The sequence below is a fragment of the Aquarana catesbeiana genome, linkage group LG10 (genome assembly GCF_042186555.1).
Source record: "Aquarana catesbeiana isolate 2022-GZ linkage group LG10, ASM4218655v1, whole genome shotgun sequence".
Lineage (NCBI taxonomy): Eukaryota > Metazoa > Chordata > Amphibia > Anura > Ranidae > Aquarana > Aquarana catesbeiana.
The window spans coordinates 51,173,982-51,197,678 of NC_133333.1; the positions used below are offsets into that span (position 1 = coordinate 51,173,982).

Genomic DNA, 23,697 nt, shown 5'->3' on the forward strand with positions numbered 1-23,697 from the left:
TATAATAAAGCAAATATAACATCATCAAGTACATTAGGAGTAAAATTTCATGCATACAGGGGGTCCCCGGGTTACAAACAAGTTAGGGACTGTAGGTTTGTTCTTAAGTTGAATCTGTAAGTCAGAACAGGTACATTTTTTAAGTGTAGCTCCAGCCAAAAAAACTATTTTTAAGCTTTTTGGATAGCATAGGGAAGGGTTATTACCCCTGTAACATTTGTTTTGCTGTGTGTGCCCCTGTTCAGAAGATTTCACCTCACTTTCTGTCCCAATGACAATTGGATTTTGAAAATTTTGGGTTGTTGTGGAAACAAGCCTTGGTGATAAAGCATCAGTAGAGGTACCTTTTTCTCATAATAACTCTTACAGGAGTGAATTTCCCTTCCTAGGGGTAGATTTCCTCTCACTTCCTGTTGTCTCCCTTCGTTTGTAAGTAGGAGTCGTTTGTAAGTCAGATGTTTGTAACTAGGGGACCCCCTGTATTCAGTTGAGCAGTAAAAAAATGCAAAGTAACAAAGGGTACTCACAAATACACTTTATAAATCGCATGAGAGGAGGCGGCAAAGTCAGAGAAACCATCAACCCCCAACACATACAGTATGTGCAGCTCAGTGTACAGCCCCAGCATGATTCTGAGCCAGGCCGAACTCCAATGCACATGTGCAGGAGTTGGGTCATCTGGGTCCAGCTAATCAAGTGACTGAAGACTCTGAACCAGGAAGATGGAAGTACTGGCAATGAAGTGGAATGAAGGGGGTCGCCTTTGTAGGCAAGTCTGCCATATTTATAGGAATATGGCTAAAAAGTCCTGGTGCTTATTTATTTTATTTTTTTCGTTCGTTTACTTCTGCTTTAAGGGAAAGGAAGTGTGGAGCTGTCCATTGCTGACCTCACCTTCTAACCTTACCAACTCCCTTAGTTGTCACAAGAAAAAAAAAGATTAATTAAAAGTACTAAGTCAACGACTTGGAACAAGTATGCAGATTAGGAGTTCTGACTTCCTAATCTGCACAAATTTTCCAGATTAAGAACTCAAAGCATATTAGAGCTGGAAGAAGCCAAGTATTTTCAGGAGGAGGTCAGCAGGGGCATTTTTTTCCTCAGTACAGGTTTCCATTAAGAAAGAATAAAATTGGTTAGTTAACTAGTTATTATAAACAAGGACTGCTCTCCCTTCCTACACTTTGGAGGCAAGCTGTAGAGCAGCCATTCTCAACTAGGATTCCTCCAGAGGTTGTTCAGTGTCCCTCCAGCTGTGGCCAATAGACGCCTCATCTGATGGTGTCCTCATAGTTCTAGGGGCAACGTCACTTGGCAGAGCCATTAGCATGACTCCAATGATCTTTTTAGCCAGCTGTGGCTGGGTTCACACCTATGCAAATTTCCCCGCATCCAATTCGCATAGCAGGAGAATATGACTGGCTCTCTATGGAGCCGGTTCACATGTTTCTGGGGCGGCTGCGGAACGCACTGCACAGAAACGCTGTGTGTCTTTGTCTCCGTTTTAGGTCCGAATTCAGGCAAAAATTCTGCCCTGATTCATCCCCGAAACAGAACAGGGACGGACAGCGTTGCTGTGCGATCAGCGGCCGGTTTAGGTGTGAACCGAGCCTAAGGGTGGCATTCTTCCCACTAACCACCAGTGTAGAAGGCATGTTTCACACTGATTCCCAATAAATCAGTGATTCCTTGAGACTAAAAATTATTTTATGTGTTCCGCTGGGGAAAAATGGTTGAGAAAGGCTACGGTAGAGTAAAACAATAAACGTGTATAACATTTAGCTTCTAAAAATAAAAGTTTTTTTTTTTTACCCAAACGCTTTTATGTTACTTCTACTGTTTTATCTAGAGAAGGTCTAGTTCTGAAATAATTTTTAAATCCAAAAATTCTCTAAACAACAAATTGTAGCTTAAAGTGATTGTAAAGTCTGATTTTTTTTTAAATAACAAAGAGGTTTAAATATAATTGCACAGAGAAGCCCCAATCCTCCTCCTCTGGGGTCCCCCGCCGACGCTCCTGGCTCCTCCTCTTTTTGGTGTGCCATCAAAGGAAGCCGCTTCCTTTGGTGGCACACCTGTGTGTTCGATCCCAAGCCCGGCTGCCTGTGACTATTGACATAGACAGCTCTGTTCGACTCCACCCACTGCTTCCTCATCACAGGATTTGACTGACAGCAGCAGGAATCAATGGCTCCTGCTGCTCTCAGCCAAGCCTGTAAGAGCTAGGAGAAGAAGAGAGCCGCTGCACACAGGCACTGTGCTGGATTGAGTGAGGGCTCAGGTAAGTATAAGGGGGGTGAGGGAGTGATACTTTAACCTAAACTTTTTTTTACCTTAATGCAAGTGATATGCTACAGAAATAATTAGTGAAAGGGCAGGAGTAGCCCACTTAATGCTTTTATTGTATGAAAAGGGGTATCCTGAGAATCCCCATGGATTTGTCTTTTTGCCCTTTCCTGCAGTTAATTTGGGGCAGTAAGCATGAGCTGCTAAAAAGATGGCAGGGATGTTTTCTTACATTTAACTTCTTGCAGGGAAATGACTCCACTGCAAAAATTAAAGTTTAAATTACAGACATACCTGTACATTAGGTAAATACTTACCTCCTATGTCAACTCCTAATTACTGAGGCCTGTAGTGATGTGAAGGTCTTTAGGAGGGCCCACTAAACTCAGCAGGGGTCACAGGAAAATAATCAAAAGTTTCTACAGAGATCTTGGGGGAGGATTTCTCATTGGTGCTCTTATAGTCCCGTTTGTTGGTTCTAACTTCCAAAACGGATAGCACCTATAATTGACACCAGCATTATGGTCCCGTCTCCAACCCTGTGTAAGCTTTACCATTCACAGTAGCCTGTGCTGCTATGACCATGTGTATGTTATCACTAACCATTGCATTTCTCTAAAATACAGCGTATATTTTTGGTGAAAGTTTAGTTCTACTTCAAAACGTGGTGTAAAAATACACTTACATGTAATAATAATAAATTCATCAATAGATCGCTACTTCAAAGATGGGCACTAACAAAGATGAGAAATACCTGCTAGGACCTATGGCCTTCATACACCAAGATGTAATGTTCACAGCACACAGCAGTGGTATTTTAGTTTGGGTTCTAAGTATGGGAGCATCAAAGGTCACTGAAGGCTCTGAAAAGGCTTGACAAGTTACTGAACAAGCCATTCAGTCCGGGAGTTATTCATACAAAACCTGTTCACTGTTATGCCGAGAACTGCCAGATAGTCACATCACTCAGTGTTCAGCTCTGACTGTCTTCAAACGAGAAGAAACCCATTCAACACCTTCTTATTCAACACCTATGGAAGACTTCATCTGTTTTTAAGTCCCTAATTTTCATGCCCTGCCATTTTTATCAAAAGGCCCTATAAAGTGCATGAATTCATGTGAAAAAAAAATATACACATCAACATATCGTAAAAATGTGAACTAGCAGCATTTCAAAAATGGGCCAATGTATGTTAGTTAATGCACATTTTAAAAATGCATTGGTTTAAATGGGCAATAAAACATTTGGATTGAGAAGTAGGCACTACTACTAAACATCCAATCACTTTTTCTCCTACTGGACAATGCTGTCACCAGGACAGAGGGGGAGTAGAATCACACATGGCAAACAAAAAAAAAAACTCTGCTCACATAATTTGTAATAAAAACATATTTGCCATTCTGACGCTTCCCTCCAACCACTTTGCATATTATTTTATATATACTGTGATTCTGTACCTGCCAAATATGCTGCAGAAATCTCCCTCCACTGAGTCTGGCTGCAAACATTTTAACTGTGGGCAGCTGAAGCTGCTGCGTGTTCACTTCCTGGATTTACACAGACACTGAGAGGCACACCTCCAGCTCTGCAGCTCTCATTGGCCCTCTTATGACCCATCCTCGCTCCCTTCCTGGCAAACTCTCAGGGGAGTGAGAGAGAGAACTGTGAATTATGTCATAAGCCTAGGCTTTTGACCAGACAAAAAATAGGAAATGGGCTCTATAAGGAATTTACTGGCAGAAGAAGAATGCTTTACTATCCAAAGTTAAAACAACAAGGACAGAAGATTTAACAGATGGAAAGATGAAAAATAACTGAAGTTCCGCTTTAAAGCAGTATTAAACCTGAAAGATAACATTTATTCTATTGCAGTTTACCAATTCCTAGATGTGATGGCTGTGTTGTTTTTTCTTTTTTAGCCATTCATTGTTCTATTTTCATCTGGTGATCCAGCCAGTTGTTTTTCACAAGCTCTCCAGCAGAATGTACCAGTTCACATGGACGAGACAAACCACAAAAACACTGGCACAGGTGATATTAAAATAATCAGATTTTATTTATTCATGCAAAACTTTATCCCAAAAGGAAAAAAAATGGTTTGTTGCAACGGCTTATAAAAGGTGTGAGCTGGAGTTTGGCTTCAATTTGTTAGTGTATCTAAATTTGCTAAAACCTTTAACACTACCCTCCCCCACAGACAGACAATGCTGCTTTCTGCTATGCCTCCTGTTCTCATTCCTCCAGAGTGGTGCCTTACCAATACAGGAGTCGTGTTACTGGCCAGATCACCAGGTGAAAACAGAGGGGGAAAAAAGTCAAAGAACGAATGCAGCCACCACATCTAATGATTGGTTAGCTGCAATATATTAAATTTTTGGGTTTGGGTTCAATACCGCTTTAACACAAACAGTAGATCCACAGAATTATCACCAAACAAAAATGTCAGCTCCTTGACCTTGGTTCTACCATCGTGACTCCACTAAGCGTTTTTTGACCCCTGGACTGCAAAGCTAAGGGTCTACAGGTTCTGGTGAGTGGGGTTACAAGAGGGGATTTCTTGCTCTTCATTGGGTGTGGTCTCTGAACATTTCCTTTGAAGTCTGTTACTTGAGTTGCCGTTGGAAGCGCTTGGCACTTTACATATATATTTTTATTGTATTACTACTTACCATTGAATACTTGCTTTATAGCACTTTGCACTTTACTATGTTACACTTTCTGCATGAGCGCTGTTAAGACTTATACATCATGTATAAAATATAACAAAATTGTATACATCAAGCCTACAATGTGGCTGTAGCTGGAATACCACTTACAGAGAAGTGGATAGATGATACATATTATACAGTGAGGGGAAAAAGTATTTGATCCCCTGCTGATTTTGTACGTTTGCCCACTGACAAAGAAATGATCAGTCTGTAATTTTAATGGTAGGTTTATTTTAACAGTGAGAGACAGAATAACAACAAAAATATCCAGAAAAACGCATTTTAATGAGTGAAATAAGTATTTGACCTCTAGGCAAAACATGACTTGGTGGCAGAATCCTTGTTGGCAATCACAGTGGTCAGAAGTTTGCTGTAGTTGGCCACCAGGTTTGCACACATCTCAGGAGGGATTTTGTGGGGATTTCGAGGAGAACATTTTGTAAATGGAACCTTCAGCTCCCTCCTCCACATATTTTTTTATTGGATTAAGGTCTGGAGACAGGCTAGGCCACTCCATGGCCTTAATGTGCTTCTTTGCAGCCACTCCTTTGTTGTCTTGGCCGTGTGTTTTGGGTCATTGTCATGCTGGAATACCCATCCACGACCTATTTTAAATGCCCTAGCTGAGGGAAGGAGGTTCTCACCCAAGATTTGGCCCCGTTCATCGTCTCTTTGATGCGGTGAAGATGTCCTGTCCCCTTAGCAGAAAAACACACCAAAATCATAATGTTTCCACCTCCATGTTTGACGTTGTGGATGGTGTTCTTGGGGTCATAGGCAGTAGGGATGCACCGATACCAATTTTTTTTACGAGTACCGATACTTTTATTTTTTTTTTTAGCACTCACCGATACCAATTACCGATACCTACCGCAACTGTTTTGTTTACACTTCAGCTGTCAGCAATGGTACAAAGCATCAAAAAACATTTACAAATGAAATAAATTGATTTTGTTTTTTAATTTTGCGCTTTTTTAATATCAAATGTGTAAATATATGTTAATATATATGTGTGAAAATATTCACTAAACAAAGAAAACAAAAAAAAAAAAAGTTTTAATTGTTTATAAAATAGACGTGAACAAAAAAAAGCAGGAAAATAATTAAATGGAGGAGAATACAGAGTTAATTAAGGTTGATTAGAGTAAATTAAGGGTTAATAAGGAGTTAAACAGAGAAACATTTGTTCATCCCCACTGACAGCTCAAAGAACAGAGCCTGAAAGTATCGGTTTCAGGTATCGATGCATTTGCATGAGTACCGATACTTGTGCAAATACTCGGTATCAGCACTGATACTGATACTAGTATCGGTGCAACCCTAATAGGCAGCATTCCTCCTCCAAATAGGGCGAGCTGAGTTGATGCCAAAGAGCTCGATTTTGGTCTCATCTGACCACAACACTTTCACCCAGTTCTCCTCTGAATCATTCAGATGTTCATTAGCAAACTTCAGACGGCCCTGTACATGTGCTTTCTTGAGCAGGGGGACCTTGAGGGCGCTGCAGGATTTTAGACCTTCACGGCGTAGCATGTTACCAACTGTTTTCTTGGTGACTATGGTCCCAGCAGCCTTGAGATCATTGACAAGATTCTCCCATTTAGCTCTGGGCTGATTCCTCACGATCATTGAAACTCCACGAGGCGAGATCCTTATAGAGCCCCAGACCGAGGGATATTGACAGTTATTTTGTGTTTCTTCCATTTGCGAATAAATCGCACCAACTGTTGTCTCCCTCTCACCAAGCTTTTTGGTGATGTTCTTGAAGCCCATTCCAGCCTTGTGTAGGCCAAAAATCTTGTCCCTGGCATCCTTTGACAGCTCTTTGGTCTTGGCCATGGTGGAGAGATTGGAATCTGATTAACTGCTTCTGTGGACAGGTGTCTTTTAAACAGGTAACAAGTTGAGATTAGGAGCATTCCTTTTAAAAGAGTGCTCCTAATCTCAGTTTGTTACCTGTATAGAAGACACCCAGGAGACAGAAATTTTGGTGATTGATAGGGGATCAAATACTTTTTTCATTCATTAAAATGAAAATCATATTATAACTTTTTTGAAATGTGTTCTGTCTCTCACTGTTAAAATAAACCTATCATTAAAATGATAGACTGATTTCTTTGTCAGTGGTCAAACACACACAAAATCAGCAGGGGATCAAATACTTTATTCCCTCACTGTATGCTGAAAAATACATATGTTTAGTTAGAAGGCAGTACATCCTATTAAGGTGTTTGGACACTGGGAGTGAGCTATAATTACAATTACAGTATCCCAACCCCTTTTTTTGTTATATGTTAGAAAATAGCCTGCGAGTACCACTCTGTGCATCTCCATAGCAGCTGAAGGGAAGGGGGGGGGGAAGCAAACCAGGACCCACAGAGATCCCAGAGGTGCTGTAAAAATGGTAACACAAATTTAGAAAAAAAAAAAAAAAAAAAAAAAAAAAAAAAGAAGAGGGAGATGCCAAAAAAGAAGAAACCCGGAAGGAAAAAAAAAAAGTGCACTTCGGCATTATATTTGTAATGTCTGTGGGCAAGTGGTTTGCTTTGTATGACAGTAACGTGTGGTTGTAGGTGTTACAACATAGAGGCACAACATGGTGGTCTTCCAGTGATATATTCTATTTAACTCTATATGGCCTGTGAATACACATTTTTTTTCTATTGTCAGTTTTTAATTTTATAATAAAGCTTTGTTTATCTATATGCCGTTTAATATATGGTGCCTAAAAAGTCCCTTCCACCCACTTTCTTTTTGAACTCTTAAAAAAAAAAAAATAATAATAATAATAATAATAATAATATATATATATATATATATATATATATATATATATATATATATATATATATATATATATATATATATATATATATATATATATATATATATATATATTGCAGCTTACCATTTCTTGAATGAGGTGGCTACATTGATTTTTTTTTTTTTTTTTTTTTTTTTTTAGGCTTAAGTTACAGAGATCAGACAAACCTTTTAACGCTGGCAGGGATGCCTACAATGATCAGCTTTTATGTAAACCCTTTATCCCAAAAAAAAAAAAAAAAAACGGTTTGCTGTACCTGCTTATAAGGTTTTAGCTGGAGTTTGGCTTCAATTTGTTAGTGTATCTAAATCTGCTAGTACATCTAACACATCCCTCCAGCAGACTGACAATGCTGTTTCTCCCAGTGCTCATACATCCAGAGTGGGGGCATTCTAATATAGGTGGTGTGTTATTGGCCAGATCACCAGGTGAAAACAAAGCAGAAAAAAACCTAAGAAGAAAACGAATGCAGCCACCACATCTAATGATTGGCAATCTGCAATATAATACATTTTTGGTTTTGAGTTTAGGTTCCATTCACACTTGTGCGACTTGTCATGCGCTTTTGGACATCAAATTCGCATGACAAGTCGCACCCCATGTTTTCCAATGAGTACTGTTCATATGCAACTTCCGATGTGTTCATGTGCTAGTAACATGCACAAATCTGGAATCTTGCTGCACTCCTTGGTATCTTTATTGAAGCATTAAAATGACATCACAGGTATTACAGGAAACATTAAATGGCGAAACCTGTCACCTTTTAATGTTCCCGTCATACCTGTGATGTCATTTTAATGGTTCAATAAAGATACCAAGGAGTGCAGCAAGATTCTGGATTTGTGCATGATACTGAATCTCACAACTGAGCTGTACAGCACCCTGGGTTCCAGTCCACAACGTGCGAGAGTCGGTCACTCACCTAGGGCAGCATTCATTTGGCTATACTGATCCTTTGTTCATGAGCTACTTTGGTTCAACTTTCATAATGACTTGAAGGCCCTAAACTTCAATGTTAACCCTCAAAAGTGGCATCTGAATGTTTTACATGCGACAGTATAACAGTTATAATAGTTATCCATTATCATTGGTTAAAGCCAAAGTCGCATTCAAGTCACACCCATGTAAAGGAGTGACCAAGTAGTAGTCCAAAGTTCCAAAGTCGCTCGACTGTGGAGTCGTACAGGTGTGAATGGAGCTGCTTTAACTTTATCGAAAACTTAAAAAAAAAAAAAAAGTGACATCATAGCTATACTAAAGACATACTTGTTAAAGGATGGTATTCATACTTCTCTTTCCTGCTGCTTGTATTACTGAATGACACCCAGATCTTAAGAAACTGTCCCCCAAAGTCTGCTGAGAAATCAACACTTCCAGGAGTGTTGATGTCCATGGTTTCCTGCAGCTCTCTTTGGTTCTTCTGGCTCACCTCCATGTCAGTACTGGAAACATTGCTGATGTGGAGGTCAGCAGAAGGAACCGGCTAAAGCTTCAGGGGACCAAAGAGATCAATGCTGCCAAATTGTGGTGTTCCTAGCAGACTTCAAGGGACCTTCTGTCAGCAACATTTAGCAGACCGGTGGCAAGAAAATATATACTGTTCTTTTACAGGTGTCTTCTCTTATAGTGGTATGTCTTCTACTATAATGACAGGGTTGCTTTAAAGAAAATCAGAAAACAGACACTTGTTTATCCAACAATCACAATTTTTCATTTTATAATGTTCTTACACCTTTACAACATAATAAATTAAAATAAAATTGGTTCTATGGCATGTTTGCCATTTGATCTAAATTGTTCACAGGGGAATATAGAAAAAAAAAAAAAAAAAAAAAAAAAGAAAGGGCATAAAACAAAAAACGAACCAAAATAGATGGATATCCTGAAATAGAAGCAGGATCATTCAGTCCACATGTATTTGCAGCATTGCAGGAAATAACCAGTGCTGTGTGGCAGGTTTTACCCTCCTGTGTTCAGTCTGAGAGGGAGGATTTGGATTCCGGTACAACCAATCATCTTCCACCACCGTTGCCGCCTCCTCCTCCGTTTCCACCTTGGTTGCCAGCATCCGACGCTCCAGACATCATCAAAAATAGAACAACAGGAATTATGTACATCCACTGAAAATACAAGACCACAACACGTTAGTGGATATGACAGACTTCCAAAGGAAGAAGATACAAAGGGGTAATAAAATTGTTAGGCGATGGGCTTCATTATTCAAAAGGTCTATTCTTTGTAACAGAATAAAAAATGTTGCCTCTAGCAAAAGGTCTCTTCCAGCAAGTTCTGATTAAAAGTAAGAATTTGATAGGTTGCTAGGGGCAACAAAGATTCATTGGATTAGAACATTTATAAGCGAGGTCCTAGGTTTCAAGTAGGAAATAAAAATTAAAGCAGGAAGTAGATCAGTATTTCACCAGTTTTCAACTCAAGGGGGAACATTTATGAAAACTATTGCTTGTGGTTGTTAATTTGCAGCTTCTTTTAATTTAAAAACACAAATTTAGGGAAAATTTATTTATTTACACATATTGCTTCATACATTAGTATGAAAATTAACATATCTGTGCTTACAATGTGCTTCTTGGCACATCTAAGTTCTGTGACAGCTCTGAGGTTGAATGTCGCCATTATATAAAAGTGATCGCAGTTGCGACAACAGATAAAAATTGACAGTCGCTATTTGGCTAAAAAATAACGCAAAAAACTGTCACTTTGGTCAAAAAACAGACCCAGAGATTAATGCCGACAAATCTGCATGAAAAATGTGCACTGGAAATGCCGATTTGAGACAATTGTGTTAATAAATGTTCCCCAATGACTTGATTATCTTTTTGCAACTCCGAAAGTCCAGGACGATGCAGCATGCATCCTCTGCACAATCTTTACGGTTAAAAAAGCTCCAATAGGATTCATCTACCACACTTTGCCATATTTTCCATATCTTTGGGGCACTGTTGGTAAAGAAAAAAAAAATCCCTCTTATAATCCAAAATCACTGCTGCATAGCAGGTGAGCCTGCTTTAAAACATTAGAGCAATTGTCTTTAAGGCTGAAGTTTAAAAAAAAAAAAAAAAGTTTAATATTTCACGTATACAAATATACACACACAGTATCTCACAAAAGTGAGTACACCCCTCACAATTTTGTAAATATGTCATTATATCTTTTCATGTGACAACACTGAAGAAATGACACTTTGCTACAATGTAAAAGTAGTGAGTGTACACCTTGTATAACAGTGTAAATTTGCTGTCCCCTCAAAATAACTCAACACACAGCCATTAATGTCTAAACCGCTGGCAACAAAAGTGAGTACACCCCTAAGTGAAAATGTCCAAACTGGGCCCAAAGTGTCAATATTTTGTTTGGCCACCATTACTTTCCAGCACTGCCCTAACCCTCTTGGGCATGGAGTACACAAGAGCTTCACAGATTGCCACTGGAGTCGTCCTTCTGTTTGAGGATGCCCCACAGATGCTCAAAAGGATTTAGGTCTGGAGACATGCTTGGCCAGTCCATTACCTTTACCCTCAGCTAGGTCATCTAGCTGTGGTCATCTTGGAGGTGTGTTTGGGGTCGTTATGTTGGAATACTCGTGTTGAGTTATTTTGAGGAGACAGCAAATTTACACTGTTATACAATCTGTACACTCACTACTTTACATTGTAGCAAAGTGTCATTTCTTCAGTGTTGTCACATGAAAAGATATAATAAAATATCAACAAAAATGTGAGGGGTGTACTCACTTTTGTGAGATACTGTAATAATATATATATATATAGATGGGATGCCTGCCTTTACACGCACACGAACTTTAATGGCATCACAGTCTTAGTCTGTAGGGTACAATATTTAGTTGTCCCACCCTTTGCAGCTATAACAGCTTCAACTCTTCTGGGAAGGCTGTCCAAGGTTTAGGATTGTGTCTATGGGAATGTTTGACCATTCTTCCAAATGCACATTTGTGAAGTCAGGCAATGATGTAGACAAGAAGGTCTGGCTTGCACTCTCTGCTCCAATTCACCCCAAAGGTGTTCTATCGGGCTGAGGTCAGGACTCTGGGGTGGAGGAACTTGACTGGCATGCACAAACTCGCTCATCCATGTTTTTATGGACCTTGCTTTGTGCAGTCAATTTGAAACAGGAACGGACCATCCCCAAACTGTTCCCACAAAGTTCCGAGCATGAAATTGTCCAAAATGTCTTGGCATGCTGACGCCTTAAGAGTTCCTGCACTGGAACAAACCCTGAAAAACAACCCCACACCATAATCCCTGCTCCGCCAAATAATTTGGAGGGGTAGCCCGATACTTTTGCCAATATATTATGTGGATGAGCGAGTTTGGAGTGGAGGAACTTGGCTGGCCTGCACAGAGTCCTGACCTCATCCAGATAAAACCTTTGGGATGAATTAGAGTGGAGAAGGCGAGCCAGGCTTGTTTGTTCAACATCAGTGCCTGACCTCACAAATGCACTTCTGGACGTCAGAAGCGCATTCCCATAGACACTCCTAAACCTTGTGGACAGCCTTCCCAGAAGAGCTGGTACACATATATGGAGAAAGAGAGCGCACAGCTGCCCTAGTGTAATATCGTTTATTCAGTTAAAACAAAAAGTTGCACTCACAAGCGGAGATAGATAATCGCGATTACACCAACATGTATGCCTGTTCTCCCGGCCTGCAGGGGTGACTGAGCTCCAGGATCCAAAGAGCAGTGATGGATGTTTGTATGATCCTTGCTGCAGCATCCCAGTGGACAGCACGAGGAGCTGTGCATCCTCGGACAGGCGGTTGCTACGACAACGTTTCGGAGGCGCCTCCAAAACATGTTGTCATAGCAACCACCCGTCCGAGGGGACGATTCACCTGTCACTACTCCCCATCACGGCTGTGACTGATGCTGCAGCAAGAATCATACAAACATCCATCACCACTCATCGGGTCCTGGAGCTCAGTCACCCCTACAGGCTGGGAGAGGCAGGCAGGCATATAGGTGTAATTGTGATCATCTATCTCCACTTGTGAGTGCAACTTTTTGTTTTTACTCAATGATTTTAATGAAATAAACAATATCACATTAGGGAAGCGGTACACTCTCTTTCTCCTTATATTACAGATTTTATATATATATAAACATTTTTAAGGCTACAGTGGGTAAGTGGTTAGCACTAGGGTAGTTGGAAACCCAACCACAGCACTACCTGCCTGGAGTTTGCATGCTTTCTCTGTGCCTGTGTGGTACTCTGGTTTCCTCCCACACTCCAAAGACATGCTGGTGGGTTAATTGGTTCCTGTCTAAATTGGCCCTAGTATATGAATGTGAGTTAGGGACCTTAGATTGTAAGCTCCCTGAGGGCAGGGACTAATGTAAATGTAAAATATATACATATAAAAAGCGCTGCATAAATGGTCAGCGCTATACAAGTTCCTGATGTCTTATGACAAAATGCGTTGGATGGACATCACATACCAGAACAGACGGTGGCCATTTTGTTGGTTGGAAACATAGGATTTACAGGATATCGACATGTTGTTTTTCTTCTCATATATGCAAGTGCATTACTTTTAATAATTAGAATTGGTATTAGAACATACTACACTATAAGAGGTTTTTGCTTCCTTTGTGATCTGTCTTTGCAGATCCATTTACTTTTCTGGTGGCGATTTGATTAGGCCATTCGAGGAAGTGAACTGGAGTGGAATATCCATTCTAACTGTGATTTGGCCCCGAATATTGATGTTTACTGCACTTTTGACTTCTCTTTGTAGTGGTCATGGCTATCTAGCAAGCGGCTATGTGGTGATGGTGGACACTTTCCAGCTTGTTTTGACAACATTCACCACCTTTTGGGGTCTTTATGAAGGCAATGAGTGAATTTTTTCTTGGTGTTTCCACACATTACACCCCCCCCCGGGAATTAATGAGATTGTGCCTTTTTCATCTATTAATTAGCACTGCACCTTTAGTAGTCTGGTGCTACATAAGTGCCTGTAATAAATAAAGAGGAGATATAGTTATACTTTTCTTCCACTTAATGGTAGGGCAGGCATGCTCCAAAAATTCTCTGTGTTTTGGGTTGAAGAGATTAGTTCATGAACAACCCTCCCAGCCTACATTTTAAGAACTAAACCATTTTTGACCTATTGTTTCCAATTTGTCTCAAGTCTGTTTTAATATTGTAGTTTGGTAATACAGAGACAGCTTACCACCAAAGAGGAGAAAAAGAATGCACCAACTTGCAATGTTTTCAAGAAAAAAAACAAAAAAAAAAGAAACAAAAAAACACAACAGAATTTGGAAGACAGGTTTACATGAAACATCCTTAACACAGAAAACCTTTTTTTTTTTTTTTTAATGACACTATTAACATGGTCTTTCCACTAGGGTAAAACTTCAGATACTCTGAAGGCCAAATCTGTGCCCTCTCTGAATGTGAATCAACAAGACCATCACTGGTTATTTTCTACTCAACTACCACAGTGCAAAGAAAAGGATGAAAAAAGGTGGAAAGAGCCCATCACCAAAATGTGAAAGAGAAGCAAGAAAGAGAAAACTAGGCACATTATGGTCTGAAGCCAAGTACATGCCCACACCTATGCAGACTCAACTTGGAGCTAAAGAAACAGGCATGTCGAAGCATTGAGATTGAGTCTCTCTGGTCTTATAAAGCAAGAAACCGGATCATTAAACCGTAGAAAGGTAGAAACCTCTGAGATCTGAGATTCTGGTAATGACTTTGTAACTCTTAACCCAAAACTCTCTCAAAACAAGCTGGATAACATTTGGATTTTTTTGATTTGGCTGGATCCTAAAATATTTAATAAAAATGAATGTATTAAATAAAAAGGTCGCCATTCCTGATCTCTCCCGAGTTGCCTGGTTGATATGCTTGACCCTCTGGCTTGAAAATTTTGAGTTGCTGACCTGTAGCAAGTATACAAATGAGGACTTTTTTCTGATCACTTCTTGGTCAGTGCATCATAAAGCACTGAAGCCAAAAGGGTCAGTTTAGGGGGCAGAACTAAACGTATTTAAAGAGGAGCTCCAACCTCCCCAAAAAAAAAAATTAAAAGTTAGCAGCAACAATTACTGTAGCTGCTGACTTTTAATATAAGGACACTTACCTGTCCAGGGATCCAGTGATGTCGGCACCTGAGCTGATTCTTTAAATCGGCTTCTGGTGCAGACGCCAACATTGTAAGGGAAACGGTCAGCGAAGCCTTCCAGCTTCACAGAAAGTTTCCTACTGCGCCTTGTGAATGGTCCTCCAGTCTTCTGGGACATGCGTGTCCCAGAAGGCTGCGTGGGAAAGGAGGAGGGGCCGAACTTGCTCTTGGAACCCCGTGGCAATCTAAGCCAGAAGTTAGAGTGGGTACCTGTCAAAGCCAGGTACCAGCTCCCCCCCACCCCCCAAATAAGTGCCAAATGTGGCAGTGGAGGGTGCAAACAAGCGGAGCTTTCCCCTTTTGGGTGGAGCTCTGCTTTTAGAGGGCAGCAATTGCAACCCTGAATGTGTTATTTACAGCCCAGCATCTTAAAGCAGAACTATACACCCCTCCACTCCAGTGACATGGGGTGAAGAAGTTCCCTGCCAGCCACTGACATCTTTCATCAACTATATATAAAAAAACCCAGAAGGGTAAAAGCTGCGCTCAAAAACCAAAAAATGACAAAAGGAAATCAAAAGCTGCCAGCACTCTAAAAGGCCAGTATCTGACTCCAAAGCATATAATAAACAGAAAAGTGCAGCGCTAAATGTATATACAGCATATAGGATCCTGACAAGAGTAAGATCCTACCATGTGACTAAACATGAATAAGTGAGCAAAGTGACAAATATGAAAAATTCCAATGGTAAAACGATCAGCATATATTACAAGTGCATGTGGAAAAAAGGAAAAGATCTGAAAAAAAGTCCAAAAAGGGATATTCTATCCGTAGGTAGATATAAAGCACCCATCCAATAGAAACGTGAAGAAAAAACGCCAGTAGATGATCCACCGTGAAGTGAGTATATATATTCTGCTTACCGGACGGCGATGACTGCTATTACGGCAGTCTCGCCCAGCGTAGGGATTAGGGTCTCCCAAAACCGAGGGTGCAATACAGGACCAGCAGCTTTAACAGTCAGTCTAAATGATGGGTTCCCTTATCTTTACAATGTTGGCCTTTTAGTCCCTTTGCAGTTTGATTGTGGTACCACATTGTTTAGTCCCTTTGCAGTTTGATTGTGGTACCACAATCAAACTGCAAAGGGACTAAAAGGCCAACATTGTAAAGATAAGGGAACCCATCATTTAGACTGACTGGTAAAGCTGCTGGTCCTGTATTGCACCCTCGGTTTTGGGAGACCCTAATCCCTACGCTGGGCGAGACTGCCGTAATAGCAGTCATCGCCGTCCGGTAAGCAGAATATATATACTCACTTCACGGTGGATCATCTACTGGCGTTTTTTTCTTCACGTTTCTCTTGGATGGGTGCTTTATATCTACCTACAGATAGAATATCCCCGTTTGGACTTTTTTTCAGATCTTTTCCTGTTTTTCACATGCACTTGTAATATATGCTGATCGTTTTACCATTGGAATTTTTCATATTTGTCACTTTGCTCACTTATTCATGTTAAGTCACATGGTAGGATCTTACTCTTGTCAGGATCCTATATGCTGTATATACATCTTTCATCAACTGATTCCTGCTGAATTAACTGAAATTCAAGCTGTGGTTGGCCCTGTTAACATTACCTAAATCGACAAAAGGTTTAAAAAAAAAAAAAAAATTATAATATATATTATTAATAATACTAAACCTGTGCCAGGTGGAAAACTACTGGCCAAACAGTGACTACATCCTATCAGATGCAGTCAATGAAGATCCCTCCATCCATGCTAGGATAGTAGAATTATTGATTTTCTCTTTTTCAGACAGGGGGACACAAACACAAAATATGGATGTAATTTTAAGTGAGGAAAGGGTTAACATTTCTGGCAATGTTTTATTAACATCTGCGCTTTCCTTTCTGGATGAAGACCATGCCCTCCATTCCTTGTACAAATGTCAGAGACAGAAGTGAACGGAAACATCACAAAAGCCAGAAATAAAAACTGTCATACATTGTAAACCCTTCCTCAATGTATCTAAAATGAAAAAAATAAATATATATTTTTGGTTATTAGTTTCTGTCTCTATCCCACCCCGATGACTGTACCCGTTTTTTTTTTTAGTGACTTTAGCTTTAAATGATAATTGCAGTTTGAAATAAAGTGCACTTATCCTTTTTGCCCGCTTCACCTGATCTAACCTAAAACACCCACCCTCCCCTCTTCTGATGCATAATATCCTCAAACCAATGGCCATGGATCCAATGTTAGTTTACACCCAGTGCTGAAAGTCTTCAACGTCCTGGCCGCGCCTGTGCATTACAGACCCAGAGACTACTATTGGACCATCTCTAGAACTCTTTGGGGACATCCTTATAAAAGTATATGGGCCACTAATTTACAGGCTGGGACAGGGCAGTGAAGACTTGCACCGCAAGACGTAAATAAACCATGACTTTTATATCAATTTAACGTGGAACTTCACCGTCTGCTTTATGCCCCCCCCCCCCCCAGAGCAGGGATATGCAATTACCGGACCTCCAGCTGTTGCAAAACTACAAGTCCCATCATGCCTCTGGGTGTCATGCTTGTGGTTGTCAGTCTTGCTATGCCTCGTGGGACTTGTAGTTCTGCAACAGCTGGAGGTCCACTAATTGCATATCCCTGTTCTAAATTTGGGGAGGGGAGTAGCTTGTTTTGATAGGTACCCACTCCCAACTTCTGGTCGGATCGCCTAGGCCAGTGATGGCGAACCTTGGCACCCCAGATGTTTTGGAACTACATTTCCCATAATGCTCATGCACTCTGCAGTGTAGTTGAGCATCATGGGAAATGTATGTATGTCTGGGGTGCCAAGGTTTGCCATCATTGGCCTAGGCAATTCCACCAGAAGTTCATCCCTCCCCCAGCCTGCAACCTTCTGGGACACGTCGGAGCTCCCAGAAGGCTACAGGACCATTCACAAAGTGGAGCACGGATTGCGCATGCGCAGTCGGAAGCCAGTTGTGAAGCCTACAAGGCTTCACAGCCAGCTTCCCACAGTAAACATACCGTCACTAAGGACCTGAAGACTTACAAAAATCTAGCCCGGTCGAGGACAGCGCTGGATCCCTGGACAGGAAAGTGTCCTTTTATTAAAAGTCAGCAACTACAGGATTTGCAGCTGCTGATTTTTATTAATTTTTTTCAAACAGGGTGAAAAACTTACTTTAAGTGTGCATCTCTGGAGAGGGAGGGTGGGTTAGTTTAGGGGAAGTGGCAAAAAAGGAAAATGCACTTTGTTTTAAAGTGCACCTATTTTATTAAAATCTGTATGTGCAGTTGAGCATTGTGTAAAAAGGCTGTTTGATCCTGTCTTCTCTGATCCTCCCCCTTCCACAGTCCCCAATCCATCTCTTGATACTACTGAGCTATGGGGGCACTCTGCACATGCTCAGTTTGGTGTGTAATGCAGGCGAGTAGGAATGGGCAGGTTATGACAGGTACCCGCTTTCACTTGTGCTTGGATTGCCAAGGCGAGGCGAGCAGGAGTTCTCTCCCAACTCCCTCCATGCAGTCTTCTGGGACCAGTCACAGGTACCAGAAGACCACATGACCATTCAAGAGGCACAGTGCCCACAATTGAAGTGACGGAAAGAAGTGATGCTTCGGGTGACATCGTTGGATCCTGGGACAGGTGAGTGTGCGTATTTATTAAGAGTCAGCAGCTATACTTTTTGTAGCTGCTGACTTTTAATAAACATAAAAAAACCAAAAACGCATTTTAGGCATCAGGTAGGAACAGAAACAGAGGGGGGAGAGTTAAGTCAGATCAGGGAGCAAAAAAATGATAAATACGCTTTGTTTTATGAAGCACTTATCCTTCACCATATACAATCAATGTGTCATATCTCATCTATTTATGTGTATATTCTCAGTCCCTCTGTCTACTGGCACATAAAATAAATTGACAAATGTTTATTTGTAGCAGATACAAGCAGAGTGGATTGTTTCCCGTGGAGTAAAATACACAAGGTTTCTGGAATTCTTCCAAAATAATTAATTAGTGACAGCTCCTTTATTAGCCATCTGAAAAGGTGCAGTTTAGTAATAAACTTAGAGAGGTTTTGTAAATGAGGCAATGTCTTTGTCCAAGACATCTCTGACTTTAGCAGAATTGGGTGTAGATTAGACACCTATCAGTTACCATCACACAACTTTGACAGATCTTTGTCAAAATATAAAGCCATGGGCTGGGCCAACTAAGGGTTAATTGAAAATTGGCTATAAAATAAATATTTCTACAGATGCCAGAACCTCCTCCCATTATAAATTGATCACACAGCGAGTGCCGGTTCACACTTGTGCGCTGCAAATTCGCAGCAAATTAGGCGTAGATGCTGCCCCTCATCCAAATCACACCCTGTTCACGCGAATCGCTGCGGGTGTGTATGTTAAGTTAACACCGCCCCAAAATCGCTTTGCAAAATGCAATGCGATTTGCAGAATTGGATCGCATGGGTGTGAACACCCAAGCAATCCGATTCTGGTGCAGCCAAACAAAAAGGGTCCTGCACGATTTTGGTGCAGATTCAGTGCAATTTGAGCCATACAGAATAATGGCTCATATTGCACTGCTATAGAATCACATGTGATTTGAACGGGAATGCGGTGCGATTCCTGTTCAAAATTCGTATGTGGCTCCCGCACCGCATAGTGTGAACCGGCACTAACTGTAGCCGCCAAGAGTTCTACTCTTACCCAAGAGTGACGTTTCCCTTAGTGGACTTTTAGCCCCCATTAATTTTTAAGCGTAATGTCGGTAGGCGATTGAGGGTTTTGTTTTTTTTAAGCATGAAATGCCATACAGAAGCTACTTTGGGAAATAATTACGCATTTTGATCAACAGATTAATTTTGGGAGTGCCTGCAAAAATAGTGTTCTTGCATGCTCACATTGAAGTCAATGGGGGAGATTTACTAAAACAGCTTCCAACTTCAGCTTGTTCAATTAGGCTTTGACCATAAAACCTGGAAGCTGATTGGTTTCTATGCACAGCTGCACCAGTTTTAGTAAATCTCCCCCAAAAGGGTCCAAAAACACTCCAGTCTGCTTCAAGAGTAGCTTATTTACCTTTCTGAGTGTCAGGCCTTGCGCTACAGGTGCCTGAACGCTCAAAAAGCAATAGTAAAGCATTGGATTTGGCTTGTTGGGCGTTTGAGTTACAAACTACAAAAAGTTTAAGTGTAAAAGGGGCCTAAAAAAAAACAAAAAAAAAAAAAAAAAAACGAAATTAAAAGTTTGAGTAAAGGCTTAAATAAATAATGACATGTATGATGCCATCTCTCACTAGCATTAACACAGCAGTCTTTTTTTGAGTCTCCTGTAAGATCGTTTCATTATCTACTGATCCAACCAGAATATCCAATATTTTTCCACTTATTTAAAACAGAGTGACAACACTGTTGCCTCTGCTGACCTCATCCTCTGTTCCTTTTTGCAGGCAAAAACCATCTATCCTACTCTGTGGACTGGATAAGTCTTCGCTAAACATGTCGTTTTATATGAACTTTAAGTACAGCGCTTTAATGTGTGTAAATCTAGCCTGAATCATTTTTATTTTATTTTTTTTACTGTAAAGCTCCTGGTGATCCTTCTTGTTCTTCCTATGTTCCTCTTTCAATCTGTTACTAAAGAAACTGAACTTTGATTTTTCCACAGTGCTACAAGAGCTGGAATTTACGACATTAAATAAATCACAAAAGATCAACATGACAGGCTGTGCTGCTTGTGTACTACTGATTAGCAGCTTTACATCGCCATCTAATGGCAAGCTAAATTTACAGCACACCTGAAACTAAAACCCAAACAGCTTGAACTGCAGTGTCTTAACGGGGAGCCATGTTCTTGAAGAATACGTCAACACAACATTTGATATTCCTGACATGTGCCTGCTATACCATGTACTTGTATGAAAAAGTTGCCTGCTCTCTTTGTATTGCTTCCTTTATGTGAATTTCCTGGTGCGTGTTCCTGCCAATCCATCTACTTCCCTATTAAAAATTAACCACACTAGGCATTGAAAGCACAGCATGGTCAGTTTTCCAGCTGTTCTGGGAACTCGGCCTGTCCTCCTTCAATGATCAGACTTCTGCTACCCCCCCCCCTGCCCTTTACACACAGCCATTCACTGGAAAGACCAGTGTGCTGGTCACACGATCATATCATTTGTTTGATATGCATACTCAACCCTGTCCTCAGGACCCACTAAGGCTCCATTCACACTAGTGCGTTTTTTGATGCATTTTGCAGAAATGCACGGGAATTTTTTAACATGGGTTCCTATGGAACATGTTCACATCAATGCATTTTTGTACCTCTGTGTTTTTGGAAAGGGTCAGGGACTTTTTTCTTGCAAAATGCAGTGTTTTGCATGTAATAGAATTCAATGGACCAGCATCAAAAACGCAAGTACAGCATTTTTGCAGCGTTTTTACAGTGTTTGTGAGGCGTTTTATTTATTTATTTTTTTCAGACTGTATACAGTCAAAAAAAAAAACAAAAAAACAAAAACGCGTCAAAAACGCTTACAGGCCGAAATGCAAGATAACTGAAATACATCACAGGTGATATAATTTGCTGCTCAGTGATTGCAGTATTCTAGTCTGCATTTCCCCAAGGTAATACATAAAACCTGGCCTGTTAGTGGGCCCTGAGGACAGGGTTGATGACCACTGCTTTAAATCATATGACTTCAGTACATACCTTAGCTGCATCCTCTTCACTGTCATCTCAACACGTTTCCAACTGTGACAGTGTAAAACAGCTGTACTGGCCTTTCCAAAATGCTTATGTATTTGATACTTAAAAGGATAAGTTCACCTTTTAAACAAAAAAAAAAAAAAAAATAATAATAAATGCACATTTTTTTGCAGGTAAGAAAAAATGTGCATTAATTATTTTTTGTTTCTGGAGCTTCTAAAGCCTTGCGCCAGTGATCAGCAGATCGCTGGTGCCATGCAGGTCTCCTGCAGACCTGTCAGGGTATCTGTGCGCCCGTGCTCTCTTTGTGCTGCACAGTTGGAGCTCCCTATGTATTGTTCATCCACCCTGCAGCTCCCATTCTCGAAAGGAAGATGCTTCTATATGGTGTTCACAATGCTATTCAATTCACTTCACTTTCATTAACAGTCCCATAACTCTTGCACTCCTAAGCTCCCTAAGGCTCTCTGAGATTGGAGGCAATATAATCTGCAAACAGATTATGCATGGCCAGGAAATCAGTGATGTTCATGTAGTGATCAGCTCCCAGAAAAGAGGGAATTTTGCCGGGGTATGGAAATATAGAACAGTGCATGAAGAGGCAAACTATAAAAAGGATGTGCTTATAATAAGCCTCTATCTCCAATTATTTTTTTTCTGTGGCAGAACTTCATGATTCCAGTTGTACTTTAAGGCTGGGTTCACACTAGAGATCGCAGCAGCTCACAGCAGGAGTCCGGTTTATCTCCATTCACTGTTTGATGTCCGTTTTCAGCCCTCTAGGTCAGTCCCCTCCTCCCACAGTTAGAAACACAATTAACCCCCTTGATCGCGCCCTAGTGTTAACCCCTTCCCTGCCAGTGACATTTTTAAAGTAATCAGTGCATTTTTATAGCACTGATCGCTGTATAAATGCCAATGGTCCCAAAAATGTGTCAAAAGTGTCTGATGTGTCCGCCATAATGTCGCAGTCCCGATACAAAAATCACAGATAGCCGCCAATACTAGTAAAAAAAAGAAAAAGGAATAATAAAAATGCTATAAATCTACCCTCTATTTTGTAGACACTATAACTTTTGCGCAAACCAATCAATTTACGTTTATTGCGATTTTTATTACCAAAAATATGTAGAAGAATACAGGCCTAAACTGAGAAATTTTTTATTTCTCTTTAAAAGCAAAAGGGGATATTTATTATAGCAAAAAGTACAGAATATTGTGTTTTGCGCAGAGATGATCAGATACCACCAAAAGAAAGCTCTATTTTTTTTTTTGGGTGCAGCGCCGCACGACCACGCAATTGTCAGTTAAAGCGACGCAGTGCCGAATCACAAAAAATGGCCTGGTCATTCAGCAGCCAAATCTTCCAGGGCTGAAGTGGTTAAACGTCATTGTGTGTGCATGCTAGTTGCCTGGCTCATAAAGCTTTCTGAGTTACTGACCAGCAACAAACCTGTAGTAATTTCAACAGGAACGCTGATCTGCATGCTAGTTCCAGGTCAATGACTTGGAAAGAATAAAAGCCATTTGATCAGTAGGACAGCAAGGCAACCAGTACTCTAAGATATAGAGGTCAGCAAAAGTAGGCTCCGTATTTCTCCCATGTGGTTTGCTTAAAGTATTACTAAATCCACATCATAAAAAAAAAAAAAAATAAAAAAAAATAAATAAAAAATATATATAAATGCTGTATTATATACTGTTCATATTAACTCAGTCACTATGAGATTCATTTTCCATATTCTGCAAAAAACTTGGTTGATCCTGCTGTTCTCTACTTCTGTTCATGTCCCCAATTTAGCTAGGGATTTTGCAGAGCAGTGGTGGCAACTCTGCACATGCTCAGTTGTCAGTAAATTTCTATGCTGAGCATTTCCTCACATCTGAGCAGCCCATGCGACTATAGAGTTACACATGTGGGCTTATACACAGTTTTAAATGACAGCCCACCCCCTCCCTCCTACTTGTCCACTAACCTGCCTAACACAATGGGGGTGGGATATTACATTTAGATTGATGGAGGCTTAA

The 23,697-nt window shown here is 40.5% G+C and overlaps 1 protein-coding gene across 2 annotated transcripts in view; it reads right to left on the minus strand.

Moving 5' to 3' along the window:
• Positions 1–9,504: 9,504 nt before the first annotated feature.
• Positions 9,505–23,697, minus strand: part of EMC10 (ER membrane protein complex subunit 10) — a 28,016-nt gene continuing 13,823 nt past the window's right edge. For both annotated transcript variants that reach the window (XM_073602162.1, XM_073602161.1), the window contains one exon: positions 9,505–9,939. Coding sequence is in view for 1 of the 2 variants with exons in the window: in XM_073602161.1 (XP_073458262.1) it covers positions 9,832–9,939 (108 nt within the window). In the remaining variant the exon portion in view is untranslated. The remainder of the gene's footprint in view (positions 9,940–23,697) is intronic.